Source organism: Cornus florida, unplaced genomic scaffold (genome assembly GCF_030987335.1).
Source record: "Cornus florida cultivar Cherokee Brave unplaced genomic scaffold, ASM3098733v1 CherokeeBrave_3.0.0_Hap2_Chr01, whole genome shotgun sequence".
In the NCBI taxonomy this organism is placed as follows: domain Eukaryota; kingdom Viridiplantae; phylum Streptophyta; class Magnoliopsida; order Cornales; family Cornaceae; genus Cornus; species Cornus florida.
The window spans coordinates 91,128,758-91,156,427 of NW_026775571.1; the positions used below are offsets into that span (position 1 = coordinate 91,128,758).

Consider the following 27,670-nt stretch of genomic DNA (forward strand, 5'->3'; position numbering starts at 1 on the left):
AACTTCTCAGAGGGTCGTTCTCGCTCGGATTTGTTCCACCATCACTGCAATTCTAAAGCTTAGCTTTCTGCAAGACTGTTCCACAGCGAGAAGAATTCTTTCAGAATGGAACCTATCCCCCTCATGTTGTCGTCCTCCGCCGCGTCCACCAGATTGAAGAAAGCTCCGGCCGGAATCATTGCCCTAGAATCACCGGACTGCTTTGGCAAATAACCACCATTAACGGGCATTAACAACCGTTAATTATGGTTATTCGTTTCTGGGCTTAAACAGTATGGGTTTTTCGCTTCAATGTATGGGTAGACAGTAGGATGGGCCTGGGCTACACTGTGTATTGGTCCAAATTGGGCTTGTTCTCCCCAAAGGGGATGCCTGGCCAATTGGCCTTCACATGTAAACATTTCTTATATTTATAATATTTGCTTAAAATTCCAAAAAAAAAAAAAAAAAACACAACTTTCGTCAAATAAAAATTAAATGGGAAAGGAATGTCAAGATCGTCAAACAAAAGAGTCATGACCACACAACTATAGTCTATGGTAGTACCTCGAAAGGTTGAAAAGTTATTATCAGCAAAATCAGGGGTACTTTTGTAAACAATGTCCTTTAAATACACACTACCATATCCCCCATTTTCACCACAACAAACCCTCTTTTCAAAGCCTCGAAAGTTCAAACACAACCCACCCAAGAAGAAGAAGAAGAAGAAGAGTTTTCTGTTAAAGAGATGGAATATGTGAGGAGTGAGATGATGATCAACGGTGGAAGTTTCTCGAGGAGGATTTCTGGCCGTCCGATCCCGAGGCGAGGTCAGGTGAAGGAAGCGATTGTACTGGTGCTGGCACACTCCTTCGCTTCTATCTTCTCTTTTGGTGCTCACTCTCAAGGCTCCAGATGAAGCAGCCAATCTATATTTGTAGAGAGAGAAACCCAATTTTGATAATTTAGAGAGAGAGAGGATTGTATGTACATTGTAAAGTTTGCAAGCTAATACGATGCTTCTCTTTTCTACAAATTATACTTGCCGATCTTGACTCCTTCAGTATGACCTCAAATTGAAGTTCTAAATTTGATAAACGAGGTGAAATCAAATTTGAGTAATAAACTGTGTTTGAATTTGATTTTCGAGTTTGGACAGCCAAAAGCTCAATTCGATGCGAGCTGAATCAAATTTGAGTAGTTAATCGAGTTTGAATTTGATTTTTGAATTTGAGCTGTCTAAGCTCGGTTTGCTAGAGCTGAAATCAAATTTTAGTAGTCAACCCAGTTTGAATTTGATTTTCGAGTTTGATTGAATTGTGTGGCTAAAAAGGACTCGGAAATTAATGGGAGTTGTGAATCTTCAAGTTTCTGATGAAGTTTTTGTTCCTATCACTTGGATTAGAATATGAATCCAATTTCAAAGTATAGTTATAGTGTTTGCAAATGCAACCCTGGGATTGGGGTTCTTGTGCACCGCTATGACGAAGTTATATAATACTCATGCAACAGTCTAATAATAATACATTTATATTAAAGATATAAAACCAGATCTATTAGTAGATGGAACCAATTATAACCATTATAAGGGGAGGGGGCTCGAACGCAACCTATTAGGCGACTCGGCACACCTGCTTTAGGAGTGAGCATTCTACACGTTAGATTGGACTAGTAGTTGATGAGTGATGACCCAATTTTTTACACACATAATTTTATTTTTTTAGTTATACGAAGATTTTGATTTTAATTTTTGCTTACGTCTCAATTTATTAATTTTCCTCAAACACATGCTAATTGACTATTTTACTTTCAAAATTTTAATACAAAATATTTTTAATCCTAAATGACATAAACGCCCCCTCTACAATTTTGAGTTTCATTTATTTCGTCTGCGGTCTCTCTCACCCACCCCCTTCAACCATCACCACAATCCTCATCCCACAACCACAAACACGCCACCGCCACAACACAACCACCACACATCCTCCACCTCTATTTATATTTATATTTCTCACACATATAATATGAACATAATAACTTGAGTTAGAAAAGAGAGCTATATATATGTCTCAAAATTCTAGAGAGAGAGCGAGAGAGAGGATTTTCTAAAATGGGGTCTGCTATTTTATTTTATTTTATATTTTTTCTCATTTTTTAAAATTAAATAAACACTTTTTTTTATAATTGTTTATTTATATATAATTAATTCCTTTTCATATAGGTTATATATATATATATATATATATGTTACTTATATATATATATAGTGAAATAATAAATATTGTGATTGTTAAAAATAATTTGACTTTGATGTTGAAATCAATTGTGTTTGTATATGATGATGCATGATTTCGCAGTGACTCGAAGCAACGTCGTACCTGAAAAAGGAAAAGAAAAGTGATCGGGGTACCGGTGTGGTACCGGCCTAAGAGCCTCCGACAATAAAGTCAGTGCTAGATCAGGAGGGTGAAAAAAAGGATAAAAGACTTTCTTAGTTGCATTAAAAGAGGAGTGGTATACCTGTTATTTCTCCATCACGAAAGGGGAGATTACTCTTATCTTTAGCCGAAATACTGGAATTTATCCTGATTTACAAACTTATGCGACGGACAAACTTCTTGGGTGAAGGCTCCTTATCAGTTGCCTCTCATTCTCTTGTTTATGTGTCGAACATAGAGAATGCAAATATTTATTTCTTGAGTTATTCTTCACCTGACATTTTTTTTTTTTTTTTGGGTCAATTAGTAAAGATAGCATATATATATTTTACTTGCTGAATACAAACACATGGGCTATATCAGCCAACGTAGTTAGAGCCTCTCACAATGGTGTGAGAGGTCTTGGGTTCATCAAATCCATCTTCAAGCACCACAATTCCTTTTTTAACTAAAGGAGGAGGTTAACAAGTGATGGACTGCTATATGGCAGGTGATGGGCTGCCACGTGGCATCTTTTCTTTCTCTCTTCTTTCTTTTGTTTTTTCTTTTTCTTTTATCTTCGTGCCACCATTTCTCCATCTCCATTTCTTTCGACCTCACCTCATACAAAAGAATCAAGTCACCACCATCTATCCATCCACTTCACCAAAAACCCAACATCTTTCTCTATTCAGGGCCGTCACCTCGCCACCTCCGGCCAAACTTCAAAGTCGAATCATCACTTACAGGCTGAACTTTCTGCCGCACGTTTCTCATGCGAAATCTCAGGCTATCCTTGCTCTCCCTCTCTTAGTCTCATCTATTTTTTATCGGTTTCGTCTCTGGTCGAATCTCGGCAACGGATAACACAGTTGTCTCCTCACCACCGACCACCACTGCGTCTTTTCCGGTCGTCTTCTCGTGTCATTTCTTTGGCCGAAGTTGGTTTCTATCTTTCTCGAATTTTCATCTTCTTCCCTCTGCTATTTTCTCTTCTCTCGGGTAAGCTCTCTTCCTCTAATCATATCTCTGTATATATATATATATATTTTTTTTTTTTCTTTTTTTTTTGAGTTCATATTTGACTGAGGGTTTTAGTCAATTGATTTGCGAGGGATTTGAATTTTGAATTATATATATATATTACCTTGGGTTGTTTCAAAAATTCAAGACTGTATTTGATGTCTATTATGTTCACAATCCTTTTAGCAAACTGTATTGAAAATTTAGAGAGAAAAAAGACAACTGATCCACTTCGAGGGGGATCTCCTCTTGAAACTAGGTTTGTAAATTCTTCACGCACCACAAATCTTTTTTTAACTAAAGGAGAAGGTTAACAGGTGACGGGTTGCCACGTGGCAACGTCGGAGACTACTACATGGCAGGAGATGGGCTGCCACACGACAGCGTCGGAGGCTGCCACGTGGCAGGAGATGGGCTACCACGTGGCAGCATCGGAGGCTACCATGTGGTAGGAGAAGGAGGAGGTGATAGGCAGCTACGTGGCAGCGTCGAACGTAGAGAATGCAAATATTTATTTCTTGAGTTATTCTTTACCCCAAATATATATATATATATATATATATATATATATATATATATATATATTTGGGTCAATTAGTAAAGACAGCATATATATATTTTACTTGCTGAATACTAACACATGGGCTCTCTCGGTCTTATCTATTTTCTCTCGGTTTCGTCTCTGGTCGAATCTTGGCCAAGGAGAACCCGACTGTCTCCTTGCCCTCGGACACCGCTGTGTCTTTTCCAGTCATTTCTCTGGCCGAAGTTGGTCTCTATCTTTCTCGGATTTTCATCTTTTACCCTTTGCTCTTCTTTCCTCATAGATGCATCAACCATACCCTTGTGACTATGTGGCAAACTTTCAAAGAAATATTGAACTAGTTGCCACTTAGGTATGTCATGATGTGGGCATTTCCTAAACAAGTCGTTAAACCTTTCCCATGCCTTATGAAACATTTCCCTATCCCCTTGAGAAAATTCCCGAATGGAAGTTCTCATGACATTGGTCTTAGAAACCGGATAGTACTTCTTTAAGAACTCTTGTTGCATTTCTGCCCAAGAAGTTATCGAGAAAGGCCTAAGATTGTTGAATCAATTTTTTGCCTTGTTTTTAAGGGTGAAAGGAAAAAGTTTAAGTCTTAAAACCTCTTCCGGCATGTCCGTATATTTCACGGTGGAACACACTTCAAGAAACTCATCCAAATACTTGTAAGGTTCTTCACTTGGAAGTCCATGATAATTAGGAAGCATTTGAATGGTTTACGGTTTAATCTCATAGTGATGTGCTCTAAATAGGGGCAATTGAATGCAAGTGGCTGCATTGTATTCATTAGGCACACAATGGTCTCTTAAAGCAATGGGAGGATTCACAATCGGTAGTGCTATTCGGACACCTTGATTGCCTTGCATAATGGGAGGTTGTGGAGCAAAAATTGGCCGAGCCATTCCCAATGGAATTTGGCCTTGTTGTTGTGGTGGAATGAATGGTCTAGGCATGCCTAATGGTACTTGAATATTTTCATGATGCACATTAGGGTAGAGGATGGCTTGTTGGTCTATATGACCAAGGTCCTCCACATGGTCGTCATTCAATTCCTCCATTGGTGAAATGGAGTGATGAGAACTACCTCTTCCCCTAGGATTACGAACAACCGATTCAAGATGCAACTTAGGAGGGACAAGAGTAGGATTTAATGACCTACGACCATGCATACACTAGCTAAACAAATAACAAGCAAATAACAGTCACTTCGCCCCCGCAACAAATCAATCAACGAACATTCTCCACATACATTGATCACATACTCCCATGCTTGAACAACATGCAAAGAAAAGTAAATTGCCTTCACGCGGGCTTACGATTTATCTAAGAATTGAAAAACTTGCCACCACGCGAGCCAACGATTTAACTAGAGATTGAGTTAGAAAGATCTCACAAAGGGTTCTTAAGCAACTTCAATATATTTTCAATTTTCAAGCCTTGTTATGCTTTGCAATTTTTAGATTTTTAGCCCTTTTTATGCTTAGCTTAGCTCCTTATTTTGAATTCTCCTTTGCTCAATTTACCTAATCAAATATGAACAAACACAATAAGTAACAATAAAGAAGATAAAGTAAAGACACGATCAAAAGAGTACTAATTCCTATTTGTTTCCAAAACACGACGTTGCCAATTTGACTCCCCGTCAACAGCGCAAAAAACTTGGTGGTTCCGTTACCGGGATGTCTAAAAGATATGCACTAAGAGTGTGTGAGTGCAATGTGGCCAAGTTTTAAATTTATAAATGTCACTACTACCTCTAACTAAAAATATAGCTAGGGTGAGTAGGGATCGTCCCAAGGGATTGTGGGTGCACTAGTTATGGAAACAATGTATAGGGTTAGTAGGTCGAATGATCAAGAGAAGGTGTGTTTGGTTGATTAAATTACAAGCTAAACTAAACAAGTTCAATGTAACATAAGCAATTTAGATGAAATTTAGAGAAACCAAGAGAGTGAGGTCTTGAGGTCTAGAGATCACCACTAAACATCACTATTCTAGACATTTAATACATTATTAATGAGGGGAAACATGTGTAGCAATTTGAGAGTGTGTAATTGATTGTTTCAACAAGTATGGATAACCAATTAAGCATTTATAGTCAAAGCATACTAGTGAATAGCACAATACATCAAATTTAGCCATTAATCCTTCCTTTAAGCTCGCAATCCAAACACATCACATGGTTAGAGAATAATATTACTTGCATTCATAAGCATGGAATATCAAGCAACAAGCATGGATTGTCCTCCCATCTAACAACTAAGGCAACTACACTATAACTAAGCTAAGGGATTGAAAATTAAACTAAAGAAACTAAGGGAGAGGCACAACCCATCAAGACATGAGTATGAACCATCAAATAAACCACAATAGTATTTTATTAAACACTATGCCTTGACAATCTCTAGATCCATAGTATCAACAGACAAAGACATGCATCAATAACACAAAAATTAGAAATAAACACATGAACATCTATTCTAATATACATAGATATATGGATAGAATGAAATGATCAATTGGAAGTATTAAACCGCACAAATCATTAAATAAACAAGATTCATATATAAAATAAATGTCAAGACAAGATTACAACACAAATCCCCTCAAAATACAAAGCATTAGAGTCTAGAAGGCATGCTTAGGGCTAACTCTAGCCCCAAGAAGATGTTTAGCTACTCATTGAAGTAGTCATCTAACCCTCAAGGGCTATCTCCATAGTAAAAATGACCTCTTTCTTGATGGAAACCCTAGAAGAATGGAAGAACTCCCAAAGATGTGTAAAAGCTCTCTCTAGTCTCTAGCCTCTCCTCCTCTCTTTTCTTCATCTCTAAGAATGAGATATGATATGATTTTGTCTCCTATGAATTATAATGGTATATGATGTAAAAGAGGCTCAAAATCCTTATATAGAAGGCTCAAGTGTCATACCCAATGGTCTGGATTTGTGCACTATGGTCCGAATTAATTGCACCACGAGCCAACTTTTAATGAGCTGGAACTTATTTTTTTCGGACTTGAGGAGGTTCGATCGATCGAATTGTCTTGAGATTGATCGAACATTGCTGAGATCCATCGAATACTGCAGAGATCGATCATTCTTGGCGGCGCCTTTTTGAATAAAGACAAATCTCTGAGATATTTTGGAATATTTTGGGAAAGAGACAAAAGTGGTAGGTGGGGTGGTAGGTGAGGATAAGATTGAATATTTTCGATTGATCGAAGAAAGGTTGGATCGATCGAAGATGATGAGATCTTTTGGATAAGGACAAAGGCTTGAATCCATCTTGAAATGTCTAGATCGATCTTTCTCTGGTCGATCGAAGGAATGTTGGATCGATCGAACTTGTTGATTTTTCATACTTTGCTTCATTCTGCTTCCACTTTGTTCTTTTCTTCCAGTCAACTCGAGATTGTTTCTTTTAGGCTCTTATTTGGCTGAATTAACTTATTTTGGAGATAAGCGTCTGAAAAGGGCAATAACACGAAATTAGTCTAACATGAGAAAGTAAGATAGATATATATTCTAGAATACCTAAGCTTAAGGGGTTTAAATGCACACTTTTCAGCGCTCATCAACGCGTGCCCCGTCACATCATCACTGATAATGGTTTACCTTTCAAATACAAGTTGACGAGTAACTTATGTGAAAAGTTTGGTTTTAAACAGCACAAATCTTCCATGTACAACGCGCCAACAGGTGGACTAGCGGAAGCTTTCAACAAACCTCTTTGCAATTTGTTGAAGAAAGTAGTCTCTAAATCTAAAAAAGAGTGGCATGAAAGAATTGGGAAAGCTCTTTGAGCATACCGAACAACATATGAAGTTCTTTGATATATATATATATATATATTACTTTTGATTTTGATTTTTTAATTTTTTTTTTGTTAAAATATGAACAATTAAAGAATTCCAAGCTCCTCCCTTTTGGGGGTATAATATAATATAAATGTTACCAAAGAGTAGATAGGGAGTACAAGTTAGTATTCCTAATCGTTATGAGTGGATATAGAGTGTGTCATGCTCAGCTAACTAACATACATTATCTAAGTTATCTCACATATTTATAAAAACTGTTTTCAATCAATTCGAATGGTGCCTTTCAATTGATTAAATATTGCAATAACTTAGTAGTATATTCGACGCATATTATATCTACTAATTACGAGTAAGCAAGAGATTGTACCAATCATGCATCAAACTATGTTAATAATTAGGTATTAACGAAGATGGGTAGTTTTGTGGTCAGTGGTAACTACCTTTAACTGTAAATTAATGAGAACAATCCCATACACATATGCATTGGCACACTCAGTAAAAGTGGAAAAGGATGAATAATTAATTCATCGGCTTGGAATAAGAAAATGATAAACGGAAAAATATCATAAACATGCAATGCTAATCATGACTCCTTTATCAGTGGAACTAACAAAATACCACGTGCTCTTTTTTGTGGACACAATTAAATACTCCGTAAATCTTAATGGAGTATAATAATCAAGTAAAGTATAAACTTTACTTGATTGGGCCGCAAGTGTCTCATTAGCATGCCCAACGAATCAACCATCATCATCAATTCCCTAAACTTAACACACACGTGTAACTTTTTTCTTTTTCATTTTTTTTTTCTCTTGAAAAAAAAAAAACCCTCATTTTTCTTTTTTTGGAAAAGTGGAGGTGCTTTTATATCAATCAATTAACTTCTTATTTTTTTTTCAATTTTGATTTTATGTACACTATAGTACTTTTATTTATTAATATTTGTATTAAAAACTTAATTTAGTGATATTTTCTCGTCTTTCACAATAGAAGGTGGATGATTTAAATTTCTTAAAGACAAGTGACGTGTGAGTGCTTTCTTACAAATAATATATATATATATAGGGTCTTAGAAAGACTATTAAGAACAAAAGGCTGAATACTACATAAAGTTGTTAATTACAATTCATAAACATTAAAAAATTCATCTTTTAGCAATTTTAAATGGAATTTAATATAGGGAATCTACTTTTATATTTAATTTTGTAGTCATAACTCAATTATATTTCTAAAATTAATTTGAGATAGTTATAGAGTATGTGAATATTTTTGGAAGGATTGTTATTTTATTTCCTTCTTTCATTAAGGTAAGTGGAGTAAACAAGTACAAAATTATAAAGTAAATATCATTTCTCATTATCTAATAATTTTGTTAGAAAATAAAATAAAAATTAGATGCAAAAGGCCTTACATTTTGATGCCTAAAAAATACATATATTCTATTTGAATGGAGTAACATGAGAAGCTTGTCCAATGAAAAAGTGAATGGTATATATAAGTTAGATGTTAATTCTGCCTGATAGTTTAAATTTTTGAATCGGATTGCGAAGCACTCACCCTGTTACAGTTCAGACCCAATTCTTAATTTAGTGTCACGTCAAACGTTCGAATCTATATCCCAAGTAGACAAGATGGTTTGAGTCACAAGTTTGAGTGAGAGAAATGTAATAAAAGAGAACTTATTTAACATCATATCCGGATAAAAAAAATAAAAATAAAAATAAATAAATAAATAAATCCAACCTAGAAGCATGGAATGAATTGGAACTAGTTGACATCTTCAAAGTTTCCATATTTGGATGTGAACACAGCTTTTGTTTTATTTTACTTTTTATGTGATCAAATAAAACAAATTGAAAATATAATGTGAACGCAACAAGGTCAAGATCGTCAAGCACAGTCAATATTTTCAAGTCTTTATTGTCAGTATCACCAAAACTTTTGTGAACTTTGGCCTTTACGCACCAAACAATGCACAAGCAGTCACTTTAAAGTCTTCTTCAACAGCCAAAATATTGTACTTGATTTTATTTCAATTATATTGACTGGACTTATTATAGACATATGAGAACAATCATATGGTACATTGAACATGCACTGTGAAATTAGAAAAATAACAAAAAGCAACCTTGATTATTGGCTCCTTTTATTAGTGGGAATGAACAGAAATGCCACGTGATTCTTTTATGTGACATGACACAAATTAAATAACTTAATGTAGCATTATTGGTGTAGTACAACTCTTGCAATAACATTAAAAGACAAACATATCCTTGTGAAAAAGTTTTTGTAATACCCTTATTTATTTTAAAAAATTATTTCCAAGTTAAAATTCAAAGCATTTAACTTCATATATATATATATATATATATAAATTTTTTTATTTTTAATTGGTATGCTTTGAGAATTCGGACAGGAAGAACCCTAAATCCTAAAACCCTAAACCCTAAACCCTATTTTATTTTATTATTTTATTTTTTTAATTGGTATGGTTTGAGAATTCGGATAGGAAGAATTCGTATAAAATATATAAAATAAAATCCTAACCAATTTTGATTTAATTTGTTTTCATTAAAAACTTGTATAGTTTTGTCATTTCCTATTAATAATATAGATTTGTTATCTAAAAAAAGAAGCAATTGCCTTAAATATAAAAAATACTGACTAATTAATTACTGTAGGATTAGATTCTAAGGTTAAAATTAAAAGTGAGTATATTACTCTATGCTCTCAGCGAGCAATTGAACATCACTATATATATATATATATATATATATATATATATATATATAATGAGTCCTTTATTAAACATTATATGTTTATCACGGAAACATAATTTTTTGGCAAGAAGGTAGCATTAATTTGTTTTTCTTACTTTGTGGGCTGTCCACTTGTCCTAAGATGTGAGGTAGGAGTCATATTTACTGGGTTATTTTCTTGAGATTTATCATTAATTTTATATACTTTTTATTCTAATTCAATGTTTATGACGGTTGATTTTATATAGATTGTCAACTATTAGGCTGTAAATGAATCAAGCTGATCGTATATTAGTTTTAGTGTGACTGGGTTCAGGTTGAGATTAAGACGATTCAAAAAGACGAGTTCAAACTTAAGTATTTAGTATTCAAAAAGTTTGAGTTTGGCTCAACTCATTTAATAAAAAAATTAATTTTAATATTATATTTGTGTTTGGACTCAATTTGATCTCCTCTATAAAAACGCTTTCTATTTAGCTTTTGAATTTATATGAGCTAATACTGAGTTTAACATATCCTCCAAAAAAAAAAAAAAAAAAATAGCATGATTCGAATTCTATAATTAAGTCTGTGAATGTATGAGGGGGTATTTATCATCTAAAAAATTTAATATATTCCTACAAAACTAACCTGAATTTCTTCTTCCCAATTGTTTCAAGAAAAAAACAAAAAATTTCCTAAAATTGAAGTCTAAGCATGTGGTGACTTTGGAGACTCGTTCCAAAAGCAAATCAGATACGTGTGTAATTCTCATTACATCATCTAATAAAAATAGTGTTAAAAAAAAAAAATTCTTATTAAAAAATGAAACAGAAAATTTAAAAAATATTTATTGATTAAATAAAATTAAAAGTAATGTGAACACAAGATGGTCAAACCAAGAAGAGTCATGAATAATCATAATAGAAAAGTAATTATCAGCAAAAACAGGGTCATTTATGTAAACAATGTCCTTTAAATAACTAACATACCCACCATTCTCAGTCTCATACTCAAAACACAAACACCATCACAGACTACTAAGAAGAAGAGGGGCTTCTATTTTAGATATCGATTAAAAATGGAATATATGAGGAAAGAGATGATGATCAACGGTGGAAATTTCTCGAGGAGGATAGCTTCTGGCCGTCCGATCCCAAGGAGAGGTCAGGTGAAGGAAGCGATAGTGGTGGGGCTGGCACACTCTTTTGCTTCTATCTTCTCTTTGGGTTCTGCTCGTTCTCAAGGCTCCAGCTGAAGCAGCCATTCTATATATGTAGAGAGAGAAACCCAATTTTGATTCATAATTTAGAGAGAGAAAGCGAGTGGATTGTATTTGTATGTACACTGTAAAGTTTGCAAGTTAATATGATGCTCCTCTTTTCCACTACTAGTCTGGCTCTTTGTTTTTGCTTTTGTCTCCTATTTCATAATCGTTCATTAAAAACACACACACACACAATTATTAATCCAATCCGTTTAATTATTTATTTAATTCATTTAAATTATATATGCTATGTAATTCATGTATTAATTTAAGTACACACACAATGAATGGCTAAATAAATAAATGTAAGAATAATTGGATTAAAATTATTGAATAAACACGATCCAAAATCCATCGATAGTAATTAAGTTAAAATAATAATAAATTAAATTAGTTGATACGATTCTAATGTGAATAGTCTCATATTTTTGAGTCGTGATAGCGAATTTATCACCACTACTTTAAAATATGAGGGAGATTGAGCATTCAAGGCTAATAAAATCGTGTTGTGCGTTTATATTAGCTTTAACTTTTATATATATATATATATATATATATGTTTAATAATATGACAGAGTCACAGCCTACTTTTTTATTTTTTCTTTTCAAAATTAAAGTAGCAATATCATATTTCCACCAAAAGAAAAAAAAAAAAAAAACAAATTACAGATGTACAATAAATAGAAACATCAATGTTCATTTATGAGCAGACACAAGATTCTCCAAATCGTGCATCGAATTGGATTTGCCAATTTTATAATACAACAATATCAAGATAGATAGAACCAACAATTTATTAATTATTGTAACTATAAATTAATGAGAACAATCCCACGATACATTGTACATTGATTAAAAGTGAAAAACGATAGATAGATACATAGATATTCATTGTATTGGATATTTGTACATGGTAGAAAAAAAAAAAAAAAAAAAAAAAAAACAACGTAATTCAGTAATTTTGTCCACTAACTCGCTCACATTGCACATTGATTAAAAGCGGAAAAGGATAGATAGATAGATACATAGATATTCATTGAATTGGAATTATAAAATTATAAAGCCGCCTGGGCAATGTCTATCATGACCCCCTTTTATTAGTGGGAATCAACATAAACACCACGTGATTTATCTTTTTTATGTGAATGACATAGACACCCATTAAAATACTACTACTATTATTATTTAATCAGAATTTTAGTTGAGCATAACTCTGCAAGAGTCTCATCTTATCTATCTTGTCCAAAACCATATGTTCCCTGAAAAGACATAGATACCCTTGTGAAAAGGCTAGAAATATACGTGTTGTTAATTTGAAAAGTTTGAGTTCAGCTTGATGTGTTCATGAATATATGTAACAACTCATGAATTTGTGTAAACTAATACTGGGCGGAGCTAGCATTTTATGTTAGGAGAATCGAACTTATAATTAATATAAAATTATTTTAAACTAAATATATAACTATATATATATATATATATATATATATATTATTGATTATAGTCATATAAAAATTTATGAAACCAATCGTTAGCCAATTTGTGTAGGATACTAGTGAGATCCGAACACTAGTCTTCGGGTAAGTCACTAAAAATTTACAAAGAGTGTTACTTTTAATGTACCTTGTCCTATAAAACATTTATCTCACACTTTTACTTTAACTCATTACCATATATCAATATACACAATCTTAATTTTGCTCATGAAATTTTATAAACCTACACAAACTTCAGAATTGGATCATTTACTAAGGGAACTCAAATATGGAGCTTCACCCTTGATGGATATATAAATTAAATACTTGTGGATAAGGGAAGGGTGTTAAATTAACGCGCTATCTCATAAAGATTGAGATAGGCTCTAATTACAGTAAGGATTAAGCTTACAGATTACGATAAGGATGAAGATAGCGGTAACTCTACATGACATCCTGACTTAAGCCTTATAAATAAAGGGGGCTAATCTACGTTTGGAGGTATTCAATAAATCCTAACTCAATTTCTTGATTTCTCCATAGAGATTACTTCACACACTGACGGAGCCTACTCCACTGATAACATAACACAGTTATTTGTAGAATCACTTTTTTTTTTCTTTGTTCAGAAAGTCGGATCAGACCCGAATCGCGTAGAATCCATCCTCAACAACACTCAACTTACTTACTCAAGCTGTAAATAAATTGATTCTGAGATGTTTAAAAATTCAAGTCCTAGCATGTGAAGAAGGTTCAAAAGCAAAGGAGATGACCTGTGATTCCCCATCACATCTCTCTTACCATAATGTGAACACAACTTTCGTCAAATAAAAATTAAACGGGAATGTAATGTGACACAAGAAGGTCAAGATCGTAAAACAAAAGTGTCATGACCATACATAACTATATTCTACACCTCGAAAAGTTATTATCAGCAAAATCAGGGGCACTTTTGTACGCAATGTCCTTTAAATACACACTACCATAACCCACCATTTTCTGCACAACACCACTCACTTTTCAAAGCCTCCAAAGTTCAAACGCAACCCACCCAAGAAGAAGAAGAAGAAGAAGAGTTTTCTGTTAAAGAGATGGAATACGTGAGGAGAGAGATGATGATCAACGGTGGAAATTTCTCGAGGAGGATCGCTTCTGGCCGTCCGATCCCGAGGCGAGGTCAGGTGAAGCAAGCGATTGTACTGGTGCTGGCCCACTCATTCGCTTCTATCTTCTCTTTAGGTGCTCACTCTCAAGGCTCCAGATGAAGCAGCTCATCTATATCTGTAGAGAGAGACCCAATTTTGATGTTTAGAGAGAGAGAGAGAGGATTGTATGTACAGTGTAAAGTTTGCAAGCTAATATGATGCTTCTCTTTTCTATAAATTATACTTGCCAATCTTGACTCCTTCAGTATAACCTCAAATTGAAGTTCGAAAATTTGATAAACGAGGTGAAATCAAATTTGAGTAATAAACCGAGTTTGAATTTGATTTTCGAGTTTGAACAGCCAAAAGCTTAATTCGATGCGAGCTGAATCAAATTTGAGTAGTAAATCGAGTTTGAATTTGAGCAGGCAAAGCTCGGTTTGCTAGAGCTGATGAGTGAGTTCGAGCTGAAATCAAATTTTAGTAGTGAACTCAGTTTGAATTTGATTTTCGAGTTTGATTGAATTGTGTGGCTAAAAAGGACTCGGAAATTAATGGGAGTTGTGAGTCTTCATCTTTCTGAAAAAGTTTTAGCTCCTATCATGGTGCAACTTGGATTAAAATATTCAAAATTTAATTAAAATTTTGAATTAAATTTTAATCTCAGTATCAATTAGTCCCACACACCCATTTGTTTATTTGAAAACACCACAAGGTGTTTGTTTCATGTATTACATAAAACATTATAACACTATTAAATAGAGAATTTAACTTATTTATATAATAATTATTGCAGAATCGTGAAACACTGAACGAAGACACCCTTTATGAGCTAGCATTCTACCAACTAGTGTAGACTAACTTCTGATAAACTCAGTCGTCGGAAAATTCATCTCCGATCGCCAGCGAAGATGAAAGCCATAGTGATAACGAGTCCCGGTGGCCCAGAAGTGCTTCAACTACAAGAAGTCGAAGATCCAGAAATTGAAGAAGACCAAGTGTTGATCAAAGTGGAAGCCACCGCTATCAGCAGAGCCGACACGCTTCAACGAGAAGGCGGACACCCACCACCCAAAGGCGCCAGTCTGTACCCTGGACTCGAATGCTCCGGAACAATCCAAGCTATTGGAACAAACGTCACTCGCTGGAAAGTCGGCGATCAGGTAATTCCCAATTTTATTTTCCCAAAATTTGTAAGTGAATCATATATATATATATATGTATGTATGTATGTATGTATGTGAAACTTTGATGCTTTATTTATTTATTTGGGCGAAAATATAACGTAGTGCAATATTATTGTTTGATTGCTAAGAAATTGGAGGGGAAAGCTAATTCATGTAGTTAGGGTTAGTGTGGTTAACATGGAATTTTTGAAATTTGGACATGGACTTGGTGGAATGGCAAAACAGGATTTTTGTGGCCTATTCCAATATAATTGGAACAAGAGTTTGTTGGGTTAAGTTTGAATTGATGTTTTTAACTCAGATAAAGAATAGTTTCCTCTATATCTTGTAAGTGAACACTTATTGTGGAGAAACAAAAGAAGAAAAAGAAATATTGGGTCTGTGTTTTATGTTACCTTTTTCCTTTTGGTTGTAAGAGAAAAAGGTTGTCCTGCTTTAAGCACTCTTAAGTAAAATAGTGTTCTGTTTTTTTTTTCTTTTCCATAAGTAAGTAAAATAGTTGTCTGTTTCAGTTGAGTGGCAGAAGTTTTAGTTTTTTCGGGTTGTGAATTTAGTTCCCTGCAACCAAAATAGTAGTTGATTTCATAACCTGAAAGTTGTGGTTCACTTGGTAGAAGAAAATGATATCCTTGTCATATTTGATGTTGATTTCATCTCATTGATGTTATTAAATATTAGGGTATTAACTTTCATATTTTTCACATTGAGTTACTCATATATATATATATATATATGGTGGGTTTTTAATATCCTATCGTCCAGTATTATTGAAATTTGATAATTATCTGGGCTTGAGGGTTTGAACAGAATGTACCTACTATCAAAGAGTTCTACAGGTCTAGGATAGTGAAGGAAATGAAGGTCGCATGCATAATGACTTTGGCCAGCTTGTTTGATTACTGTTTTGTAATGTTATGGGTCAATCTATTTTTGCCTGCCAAAGGTTTCTTGATGAATCAGGCTGCCTGATCGAGTTGAGGCAACATACAAAATTTTGACAATGTTAGAATATCCATTTATCCCTCGATAAGAGATCAGAAAATGAGGAAGTGGATGCTAATTTACTTTCTTCAGATCTTCTTATTCTTTCAGTGTATTATTTCAAGGGCTTGGAGCATATGTGCTAACTGTGCTGTAATATGAAAATTTGTTGCAATAGGTATGCGCTCTTCTTAGTGGAGGAGGGTATGCCGAGAAAGTAGCTGTTCCTGCTGGACAAGTGCTTCCTATTCCACCCGGTGTATCTCTGAAAGACGCTGCTAGTTTTCCTGAGGTGGCATGCACTGTCTGGTCAACTGTCTTCATGATGAGTCGGCTAACCGCAGGGGAAGCATTCCTGGTACCTTATAAGCCTATTCTCTTTCTAATAGAAACATGATTGTTGACCATTTAATATGCAGCAATTGCAAATATTGTGAAACTACTTAATTTTACTTCCTACTAGTGCAGTGTTGATATTTAAATAATGTCTGTGTAGGTTTATATTGTAGTGCCACCGAGACCAGCTGAAACACAACAGATGTAGGGACATAAAAAAGTTTGCATTCTTTTCAAACATGTCACAATTGTCAAATTAAGGTTCATCTAATTCACAAACAGCCATTTATTTTCTTAGAACCTCTAGAAAAGGTAAGGTCATGCTCATTGAGTTTATCGCATCCTGTGTTGCCTCTTCTGATTTTTAAAAATGGGAGTTAGGAAGATGAAAAACATATAATAATTGTATTAAAATTTCAAAATGGGACCACAAATTGATATTATATCATGTTAAGTTGGTGTAACGAATTTATTTTTTTATATTGAGAATCTCATTGTTGTGCTCTTCTGCTTTCTTCTTTCCATAAAACATATCCATTGTTGTAAAAATATTAGGATGTTCCTTCTGAAACTATTAAATGAGGACTCATAAAATTTCAGATACATGGGGGTTCTAGTGGAATTGGTACATTTGCAATTCAGATAGCTAAAAGCCAAGGAGCCAAAGTATTTATCACAGCAGGTCAAGTATCATAATCTCATTTTATTATTTTAAGACATGTTCGATATTGGAAATTCCATTTTTTCTTAATCATTTGATGACAAACCAGAAGAACCAAAACTCTCTGATATCAAGTTGATGCAGGATGGATAGGCTTGTTGTAACTTTGATTTAGAACCAGAAAGAAAGAAGAGGATGAGAATGAGAATGAGAATGAGAAGAGAAGATGAGACTAGACTAGAAGAAGGAAGGTGAGAAGACCGATGAAGGGGGTGAGAAAACAGAGTGAAGGAGCTGATAGGCTAGAGAGACTGAGGGATTGAGAAAGCAAGGGCAGTAATGGAGACACGGAGTTCACAAACTCTTGATGATGATTCAATAATCCAAAGCTGAAAATGTCTGATTACATATGAGCCTTTATAGAGGCACAACGCTAAGCAAGCCCTAAGAAACCCTAAAAAAATTTATAAATACCAAAATAGCCCTAAAATCCAATTTTTCTAAAAATAGCAAGAAACAGAATTATGTAACCCTAATATTCAAAAAATCCTAATTTTTCTTTTGATCTTCTCCGAAGGAAACGCTAAAACACATGCTACTCATGTGTGCAAATCTCATCTTGATATCCATCATCATGTATTTTTGACAATTTTGTTAATCAGGAAATGAGGAAAAATTAGCTTTTTGCAAGAACCTTGGGGCTGATGTTTGCATCAACTACAAGACGGAAGATTTTGTTGCTCGTGTGAAGGAAGAAACAGGAGGAAAAGGTTTATTCTCTCTAGCATCACAATTTATACTTTTATGTTTTGATTTTAGTTGGAAGCTGCTCTAACATCTTTTCTTTATCTTCTTTATCACTTACAACGATAGACTACACCTTTTCTCTTATCATATTTTCAAAATGTTCAATAGGTGTTGATGTTATACTTGATAATATTGGGGGGCCCTACTTTCAGCGAAACCTTGACATCCTAAATGTTGATGGGAGGCTTTTTATTATTGGCTTTATGGGTGGAACAGTAACAGAAGCAAGCCTTGCAGGCATGCTTGCAAGGCGCCTCACAGTGCAAGGTTTGTACGGAAACCTTGTTCATATAGGGTTGTAGTTTATAATACACTCATCCAAGGTGTTGCAATTAATTTTTGCCATACAAGGTGACTACATGTGACAAATAAATAAAAAAGAAGAAAAAATTTGGTTATCATGTGAAAATTTCAAGAATGCTTTTATGTGTAAATAACCAGGGCCCTGTCGCTATTCTTAAAAAAAGCAATTAGATTTATGAACCTTCTTGCATGTTTGTGCACAAACTGACATCTTGTGTTATGTGTGTTGGTCTGTAATATGTCGATGATATCATAGCCTGTTGATAGTAAAAACTGCCACAACCTTCATAGTAGAATGTTGACACCAGAGAACTTAGTGACCAACATCTTTGTATTTTAATCTGTTGGATTTATGCTTATCCTGCAAATCAATATATAGGCCGTGGCCTCTGATTTCCAAAGGTAACAATGGGCATAAGTACCCTCTATAGCTTCTATCTGATGGATTGAGTTTTGGACTACAAAAATCTTTTATAAAGAACAGAGGAAGATGCAATTTTTTTTTTTCCTTTTCAGGAAATCCCAACGAAAAATACATACCATTCCTTTCTTTTCTATCATCACCACTACATGCATTTAACAAAATTGTGCACCTCAAGTAGGAGCTACAAAAGAGACTTACAATTCCATAGAAAGACATCACAATCCTTTGCCGAAAAAAAAAAAAGATGCAGATCAATTTAGGAACTTTCAAGCTGGTTACTTTTCTAATCGACTACTGCTTTTTCAATAAATTCTGGTCCTTTGATCAATTTTGAATGACTTTCTAGTTAGATTGTTCCTCTGTTTCATATGTAAAGCCTCATTCAAAGCTTTAGAGAAGGGAGCTATTGAGACATTGAACCCTTATGGAGTTATGGTATCCCATAGAAAATCAAACAATTGGCCAATAGAGTAAGTCGACTTTAAAGTGGATTTATTGTGTGAAGAGTGTGTTACGAGTTATGTCCCATGATGACTGCTTGGTGGAGGCGGCTTCTCCATTGTGGGTAAACTGGATGCTTGATATTGCACAGCAGCATTAGGGACATTAAGACCAATGCCTTTTTGAAGTGCTGGCAATGATGCATATGAATGAATCCCATCCCCTAGAAAGTGATAGTGTTTAGACCCCTTTAGAGATAGAGTTGAGGGAAAGAGCTCATTCTTCGCTTTTGAGATCTTTAGATTATAAGATCATGATAGAACCCCATATACTTTCTATTATATTCGTAAGATGGCGCCCCTCTCTCTATTAACAAGGTAATGATATTTGTAGAAGGGTAATATATTGTGAGGCAGTCGGAAGAATATGATAATTAAAAGAAAAGCAAGCGTCTGATAACTAAAAAGGAAAACTGCTTCCTGTTAAACATGATTTCTTATTGACAAATGAGTTAAATGTAAATTTGAAGGTCCTAGTAGCATTTCTCATTCATAAGAATGCTGCTTTTTTTTTTTTGGGAAGATTCTGAGAGTTATTATGGAGGGTTGGATTGCTCACCCTTTTACATCATTTTTTTGGAAAATCTGCCTCACTTTGTGTTCGTATCATCACAGTTTCTCCTCAGGTTTTTGTTGAATTTTCAGGACCATCCACAAATTGTGACCCCCAACATGCAATTTATATATTTTTTAGTGTAAGACTGCATTTTCTTTTTTCATGAGATCTCACCGTTCTGCTATAAAAACTGGCAATCATGAACATATTAGCCTCCTTTGGCCATACGAGGGATTACGCAGAAAAGTGGATTCTTTGTTTGGATTATTGACATCCTCTTTGGTATTGTCAACTTTTATTTTTCTCTGGCAGAGTATTATTGCCATACGTTGAATCTTGCATCTTGTGTGTAGTTGTGTATCAAACCGAAGTTATTTGTATGCAGCGGCTGGCTTGCGAAACAGAAGCAAAGAAAACAAAGCTCTGATCGTTGGTGAGGTGGAGAAGAATGTCTGGCCTGCAATCATTGCAGGCAAGGTGAAACCCGTAGTGTATAAATATCTTCCGTTATCTGAAGCAGCAGAGGCTCACCGGATCATGGAAAGCAGCAAACATGTTGGAAAGATACTCCTCCTCCCATGATTTGATGATTTATCTCGGCGAATGAAAGGATTTCATTCTTCAGATGAGCATGCCCTGTTCAAGAACGGGTTCTATTCTCTGTCCAGAGAACGAAAAGCACCGGTTTTTATCAGAATATTGTTTGAATAAATATCTGGATCCCTGTTTTTCCTACTGTTTGTCTACTACATTCTGGTTATGAAATGAAAATGAAACTATGGTTAATAAGTTGCTTTTTGTCAATTGAAAGTCCCTAATGTAACTCTGATTTATGTGCAGTAAGGATGCACTTGCAACACAAAACTATTTGCACTTTGCAATTAGAATTAAATACCATAATAGTTTAAATTTTTAATTAATCCAACTTTAATTTCATGACCTAAATTCAAAACACCAAATCTGCAAAATTTCAGTTACTTGATTTGCATGTAGTATGTCCAGATTTTGATAATGTTATATTTATACCCTCCTAATGTTCTTACTGAACAATTTTCTTTTGTGTGGTTAGTCGGTTCAATATATATTATAGTAAACATGTTGACTGTGTTACATGGTGATTGGTGACCCTAATTATGACCTGAATTATCATGTTTTAATACAAGATATATATATATATATTTTATCTTAAATAATTTTGGAAAGTAGTTGCATGAATATTTGCGAAGTGTAGACAAAAATTTTGGCACTCGCAGAACTCACCTACTTTTAAAGAGAGAGATTGTATCATCTCGATTAATTTTTATTGGTTGAAATAAATACATTTCAACTTACTATTTAGAAGATAAATCCAATCAAATTGATCTGTAATGGTTTTACAAAAATTAAAATCCAACCAAACTAATTGGACCGCCTAAAATCAAACCAGTGAGATTATTGTCGCTTCTAATTCCTAGTCCTCAAATTGAGTTCTATTGATTAATTTTCAAGTGTAAAGTGAAATGTTATATAATGATGGGATGTTTGGTTCAGTTTTTTAAAAATAATTATTAAAATGAAGAAAATATATATATATATATATATATATATATATATATATATATATATATTTTAGAAACTATAAATAACAACTATTTGAAGACAAACTTGTTTGTTTGTTTTTTCAATATATCGTGAAAAGTAAAAGAAATGACTCCATTAGTTGTGAGGGAAAAGAAAGAAAATGATAGTATTCTGTGAAAAAAGAAAATTATTTAAATTTTTTTTACTACCATAGCATTTCTATAAAATTTGTTTTTTATAAAAATAATGGCAAGTTTGGTATTAACAAAATTTTATATAGGGTTGTAGAATGGAAACAAAAGGAAAAGAAATGAAAAGAAGGGTAATGGAAAAAGATGAAAAATTGTGTTTGGTATGAAATGTAAGGAAGGAAAAAAAAAATTTAAAAATTAAAAAAAATACAGATATAAATAAATTTCAAAGTCTTACTTCATTCAATTTTTTTTTTTTTTTAAATAAAAGGCTAGTACAGTTTGTTTTGAACCCAACAGTCAGCATGCTCTTACTTTTCTTCAATATTTCCACCAACTTCACACTCTTCAAATACTCTGTACATAGACACATTCACTCTACAAGAAAATTCCCAGTCGTGTGAGTTTGTCCAAGGCTTCTGATAAACTCGTCCGTCCGAAAATTCATTCCCGATCTCCGCCGACAATGAAAGCCATAGTGATAACGAGTCCCGGTGGCCCAGAGGTGCTTCAACTACAAGAAGTGGAAGATCCACAAATTCAAGAAGACGAAGTATTGATCAAAGCCGAAGCCATCGGTCTAAACAGAGCCGACACGCTTCAACGACAAGGCTTATACCGACCACCCAATGGCGCCAGTCTGTATCCAGGACTCGAATGCTCAGGAACAATCGAAGCTGTTGGAAAAAACGTCACTCGTTGGAAAATCGGTGATCAGGTAATTCCCAATTTTATTTTCTCCGAATTTGTAACTGAATATTATATATACATAGTTGGGATTGTCTTCGGTTGCTCCGAGTACATTGGAAATTGGAACAAAATTAGAATATCTGAAACTCTGATGGTTAATTTATTTATTTTGGGCGAAAATGTAATGCATTGTTACTGTTTGCCATTTTTATATTTTATTTGATTGCTAAGAAATTGGAGGGGAAAAGATAAAGAAAGGGAATTTTGGCATGTTTCTAATTCATGTACGTATGGTAAATGTGGTAAAAGGTAGGCCATAGAATAGTAAAGTTGCTCCATTGTGATCTATCACAGGTTTGAATTATGAAAACAGTCTCTCCGTATGCGGAGGCAAGGCTGGGTACATCTGACCCTCTCTAGACCCGCAATGGCAGAAGCCTCCTGTACTGGACGAACCCTTTTTTTATAGTTAGTGTAGTTAATATGGAATTTATTCAGGAGAAAAAATATATGGAATTTTGGAAATTTGGTCCTAGACTTGGTGGAGTGGCGAAACAGGATTTTGGTTGCCTATTCCAAATAATTGGACTATGAAAAATATCCATTTACAAATAATTGCCAGATAGAGTTGAAGCAACTTACTAATTTTGTACAATTTAAGAATATCCATTTATCCCTTGATAAGAGATTAGAAAATAAGGAAGTAGAGCATGAAATGGCATTTCAAGAAATGCCATTTCATGCTAATTTTCTTTCTTCTGACCTAGTTCTTTCAGTGTATTGTTTCCAGGAATTGCCTGGAGCATATGTGTTAACCGTGCAGTAATATGAAAATTTATGGCATCAGGTCTGTGCTCTTCTTAGTGGAGGATGTTACGCCGAGAAAGTAGCCGTTCCTGCTGGACAAGTGCTTCCGATTCCACCTGGTATTTCTCTGAAAGATGCTGCTAGTTTTCCGGAGGTGACAGGCACTGTCTGGTCAACTGTCTTCATGACAAGTCGGCTATCCGCAGGGGAAACATTCCTGGTAGCTTCTGAGCCTATTCTCTTTCTAATAGAAATATGATTGTCTACCATTTTATATGCTGCAATTGCAAATATTGTGAAACTACTGAATTTTACTTCCTACTCGTGCAGTGTCAATATTTAAATAATGTCTCTGTAAGTTTATATATATTGAGACCAGATGAAACACAACATATTTAGGGACATAGAAAGTTTGCATTCTTTTCAAACATGTCACAATTGTTAAATTAAGGTTTATCTAATTCACCGATAGCAATGTATTTTCTTAGAACCTCTAGAAAAGATAAGATCATGCTCATTGAGTTATCGCATTCTGTGTTGCCACTTCTGATTTTAAAAAATGGGAGTGAGGAAGATGAAAAAGTGAAAAACATATAATAATAATTATGTTAAATTGTTCAAAAGGGGACCACAGATTGATATTATATCATATTAAGTTGGTGTAATGAAGTTATTTGTTTATTTGAGAATCTCATTGTGTTGCTCTTCTGCTTTATTATTTCAATAAAACATAACCATTGTTGTAAAAGTCTTATGATGTTTCTTCTGAATCTATTAAATGAGGACTCATAAAATTTCAGATACACGGGGGTTCTAGTGGAATCGGTACATTTGCAATTCAGATAGCTAAATACCAAGGAGCCAAAGTATTTATCACAGCAGGTCAAGTATCATAATCTTATTTTGTTATTTTAAGACATGTTCGATATTGGAAATTAGTTTAGATTCATGTAGCGGAAATAAGAATGCTAAGGTGGATGATTGGAGTGACTAGAAGTGAGAGGGTTACTAATGAAAGTGTAAGAGAAAAATTAGGAGTGGCACCATTAGTGAGAAAATTACAGAGAGTAGATATATACGAGTACATTGGAGATGCACTTGTCAAAAGAGGAAGACTATCTATTATACATGTTAGAGATTGAGAGGGAGACCGAAAATAACATGGGATAAGATCATTAAAAATGACTTAAAAAGTTAGCATTGGTAAGTGAAATGGCATGTAATAGAAAGGGTTGGAGTCGGAGAATTCATGTGGCCAAGCCAATTCATATGGGATTAAGGCAACGATGATGATGATGATGTTCCATATTGGAAATTAGTTTAGATTCCATTTTTTCATGATTGTGTATTTTTGACACTTTTGTTAATCAGGAAATGAGGAAAAATTAGCTTTTTGCAAGGACCTTGGGGCTGATGTCTGCATCAACTACAAGACGGAAGATTTTGTTGCTCGTGTGAAGGAAGAAACAGGAGGAAAAGGTTTTTTCTTTCTTGCATCAGAATTTTATATTTAATTAAAAAAAAAAATTTCCAGTTGGAAGCTACTCTAACATCCTTTTTTTCCCCCTCTTTATCACTTAAAAGGATAGACTAACCATTTCTCATATCATATTAATTCAGCTTGAGAAAATCTAATCTCAAAATGTTCAATAGGTGTTGATGTTATACTCGATAATGTTGGGGGATCCTACTTTCAGCGAAACCTTGACACCCTAAATGTTGATGGGAGGCTTTTTATTATTGGCTTTATGGGTGGAATAGTAACAGAAGCAAACCTTGCAGGTATGCTTGCAAGGCGCCTCACAGTGCAAGGTATGTACAGAATCTCAAGAATGCTCTTATGTGTAAACACTCAGGGTCTTGTTGCCATTCTTAAAAAAAGCAGTTAGATTTAGGGTAAATTACGTTCACACTGCCTGAGATTTGGATTTATTACACATGGTGGTTAACATTGGGCTTTATTACACCATCCTCCCGTGAGGTTCTAATTTGAAGGGTATAAATGACTTTTCCTGTATTTTTAACACCTGTTAGCCTTTTTAACATCAATAAGCCAATCTTAACCACTGTGTGTAATAAACCAAAACCTCAAGGGGTGTGAGTGTTTTCACTTAGATTATGAACATTCATTCATGTATGGGCACACCTGACATCTTGTATTATGTGTGTTGGTCTGTAATATGTATAGATATCATGGCCTGTTGATATGTAAAAACTGCGACGACCTTCATAGTAAAATGTTGATACCATCACACCAGAGAACTTAGTGACCAACATCATTGTCTTTTAATCTATTGGATTTATTCTTATATATCCTGCAAATCAATATATTGGTTGTGGCCTCTGATTCCCAAATGGGCATAAATACCCTCTATAACACTTCTATCTTACGGATTGAATTTGGACCACAAAAAAATCTTTAATAAAAAACAGAGTAAGATGCGGTTTTTTTTTTTTTTTTTTTCAGGAAATCCCCAATGAAAAATACATACCATTCCTTCTTTTCTATCATAACCACTACACGCATTTAAAAAAAAAATTGTGCACCTCAGGTAGGAGCTAAAGAAGAGATTTACAATCCCATAGAAAGACATCACAATCCCTTGTGAAAAAATCGATGCAGGTCAATTCTACCGACTTTCAAGCTGGTAACTTTTGTAATTGACTACTGTTTTTTCAATAGTTACTGGTTCTTTGATCAAAATTTGAATGACTTTCTAGTTAGAATGTTCCTGTGTTTCATATATGAAGCCTCATTCAAAGCTGTAGAGAAAGGTGCTATTGAGACCCTGAACCCTAGTGGAGTTATAGTATCCCATAGAAATTGAAACAATTGGCCAATAGAGTAAGTCAACTTTGAAGTGGATTTGCTGTGTGAAGAGTGTGTTATGAATTATGACCCGTGGTTGCTGCGTGGTGGGGGCGGCTTCTCCATTGTGGGTAAACTAGATGCTTGAGACTGCACAGCAGCATTAGGGACATCAAGACCAATGCCTTTTCGAAGTGCTGGCAATGATGCAAATGAATGAATCCCATCCCCTAGAAAGTGAAGTGTTTAGACCCCTTTAGAGATAGAGGTGAGGGAGAGAGCTCTTTCTTCAATTTTGAGATCTACTGTACAATGATATTTGTAGAAGGGTAATTTATTGTAAGGCACTTAGGAGAATATGATAATTAAAAGAAAAGCAAGTGTCTGATATTCTTATTGCCTTAAAAAAACTGCTTCCTGTTAACCTGATTTCTTATTGACAAGTTAGTTAAATGTAAATTTGAAGTTCCTAGTAGCATTTCTCATCATCAGAATGCATATATATATTTTTTAATATTTTTCTTTTGTGTGGGAAGATTCTGAAAGTTATGATGGAGGGGTTGGATTGCTCACCTTTTTGCTTTTTACATGAATTTGGCAAATCTGCCTCACTTCGTGTTTGTATCATCACAGTTTCACTTCAGGTTTTCGTTGAATTTTCAGGACCATCTGCAAATTGTGACACCCGACATACTGCAATTTATATATTAGTTTTAGATTCCAGTTTCTTTCTCCATGATCTCACCATTCTGCTATACAAACTAGCAATCATGAACATTGGCCTCCTTTGGGCATAGAAGTGATTACGCATGGGATAATATTCCCTAGAAAAGTGGATTCTTTGTTTGAATTATTGACACCCTCTTTGGTATTGTCAACTTATTTTACAGAGAATTATTGCCATAAGTTGAATGTTGTATCATACCCAAAATTATTTGTATGCAGCGGCTGGCTTGCAACACAGAAGCAAAGAAAACACAGCTCTGATCGTGAGTGAGGTGGAGAAGAACGTCTGGCCTGCAATCATTGCAGGCAAGGTGAAACCCGTAGTGTATAAATATCTTCCATTATCTGAAGCAGCAGAGGCTCACCGGATCATGGAAAGCAGCAAGCATGTTGGAAAGATACTCCTCCTCCCATGATTTGATGATTTATCTCGGTGAATGAAAGGATTTCATTCCTCTGATGAGCGTGTCGTGTTAAAGAAGAGGTTTTATTAGCTCTGTCCAGTGTTGGCTCGTAAGTGAATGCTCATCACCTTTAGTGTAATACTTTGGAGAACAAAAAACACCCGTTTTTATCAGAATATTGTTTGAATAATCTATCCAACTCTGTTTTTCCTACTTTGGCTCTCTATTTTAGTTTTTGTAAGAAGAATACGGTATCTCACCATTGTTTTGCTGATGACTTGATGTTATTTTGCCCTGGTGACTGCCATTCCTTGGCTA

The 27,670-nt window shown here is 34.5% G+C and overlaps 2 protein-coding genes across 2 annotated transcripts; both read left to right on the plus strand.

The window, feature by feature from the left end:
* Positions 1-14,274: 14,274 nt before the first annotated feature.
* On the plus strand, positions 14,275-21,024 carry LOC132306201 (uncharacterized). The gene is made up of 6 exons (XM_059803522.1): positions 14,275-15,573; positions 16,757-16,936; positions 17,515-17,596; positions 18,238-18,345; positions 18,491-18,649; positions 20,551-21,024. The coding sequence occupies exons 1-6, from the start codon at positions 15,322-15,324 to the stop codon at positions 20,745-20,747; spliced, it is 978 nt and encodes a 325-aa protein (XP_059659505.1). The 5' UTR covers positions 14,275-15,321; the 3' UTR covers positions 20,748-21,024.
* A 1,183-nt stretch (positions 21,025-22,207) lies between these two features.
* Positions 22,208-27,670, plus strand: LOC132306195 (uncharacterized). Its single transcript, XM_059803511.1, has 6 exons — positions 22,208-22,634; positions 23,454-23,633; positions 24,214-24,295; positions 24,785-24,892; positions 25,067-25,225; positions 27,168-27,670. Exons 1-6 carry the CDS (start codon positions 22,383-22,385, stop codon positions 27,362-27,364), a joined length of 978 nt encoding a protein of 325 aa, XP_059659494.1. The 5' UTR covers positions 22,208-22,382; the 3' UTR covers positions 27,365-27,670.

Excerpts from the sequence above, each read along its gene's own strand:
- LOC132306201 (XM_059803522.1), top strand. The coding sequence starts at position 15,322 with ATGAAAGCCATAGTGATAACGAGTCCCGGTGGCCCAGAAGTGCTTCAA. Across the intron at positions 17,597-18,237 it reads CAAAGTATTTATCACAGCAG|GAAATGAGGAAAAATTAGCT; the intron begins GTCAAGTATCAT and ends TTTGTTAATCAG. Across the intron at positions 18,346-18,490 it reads GGAAGAAACAGGAGGAAAAG|GTGTTGATGTTATACTTGAT; the intron begins GTTTATTCTCTC and ends AATGTTCAATAG.
- LOC132306195 (XM_059803511.1), top strand. The coding sequence starts at position 22,383 with ATGAAAGCCATAGTGATAACGAGTCCCGGTGGCCCAGAGGTGCTTCAA. Across the intron at positions 23,634-24,213 it reads CCGCAGGGGAAACATTCCTG|ATACACGGGGGTTCTAGTGG; the intron begins GTAGCTTCTGAG and ends ATAAAATTTCAG. Across the intron at positions 25,226-27,167 it reads AAGGCGCCTCACAGTGCAAG|CGGCTGGCTTGCAACACAGA; the intron begins GTATGTACAGAA and ends ATTTGTATGCAG.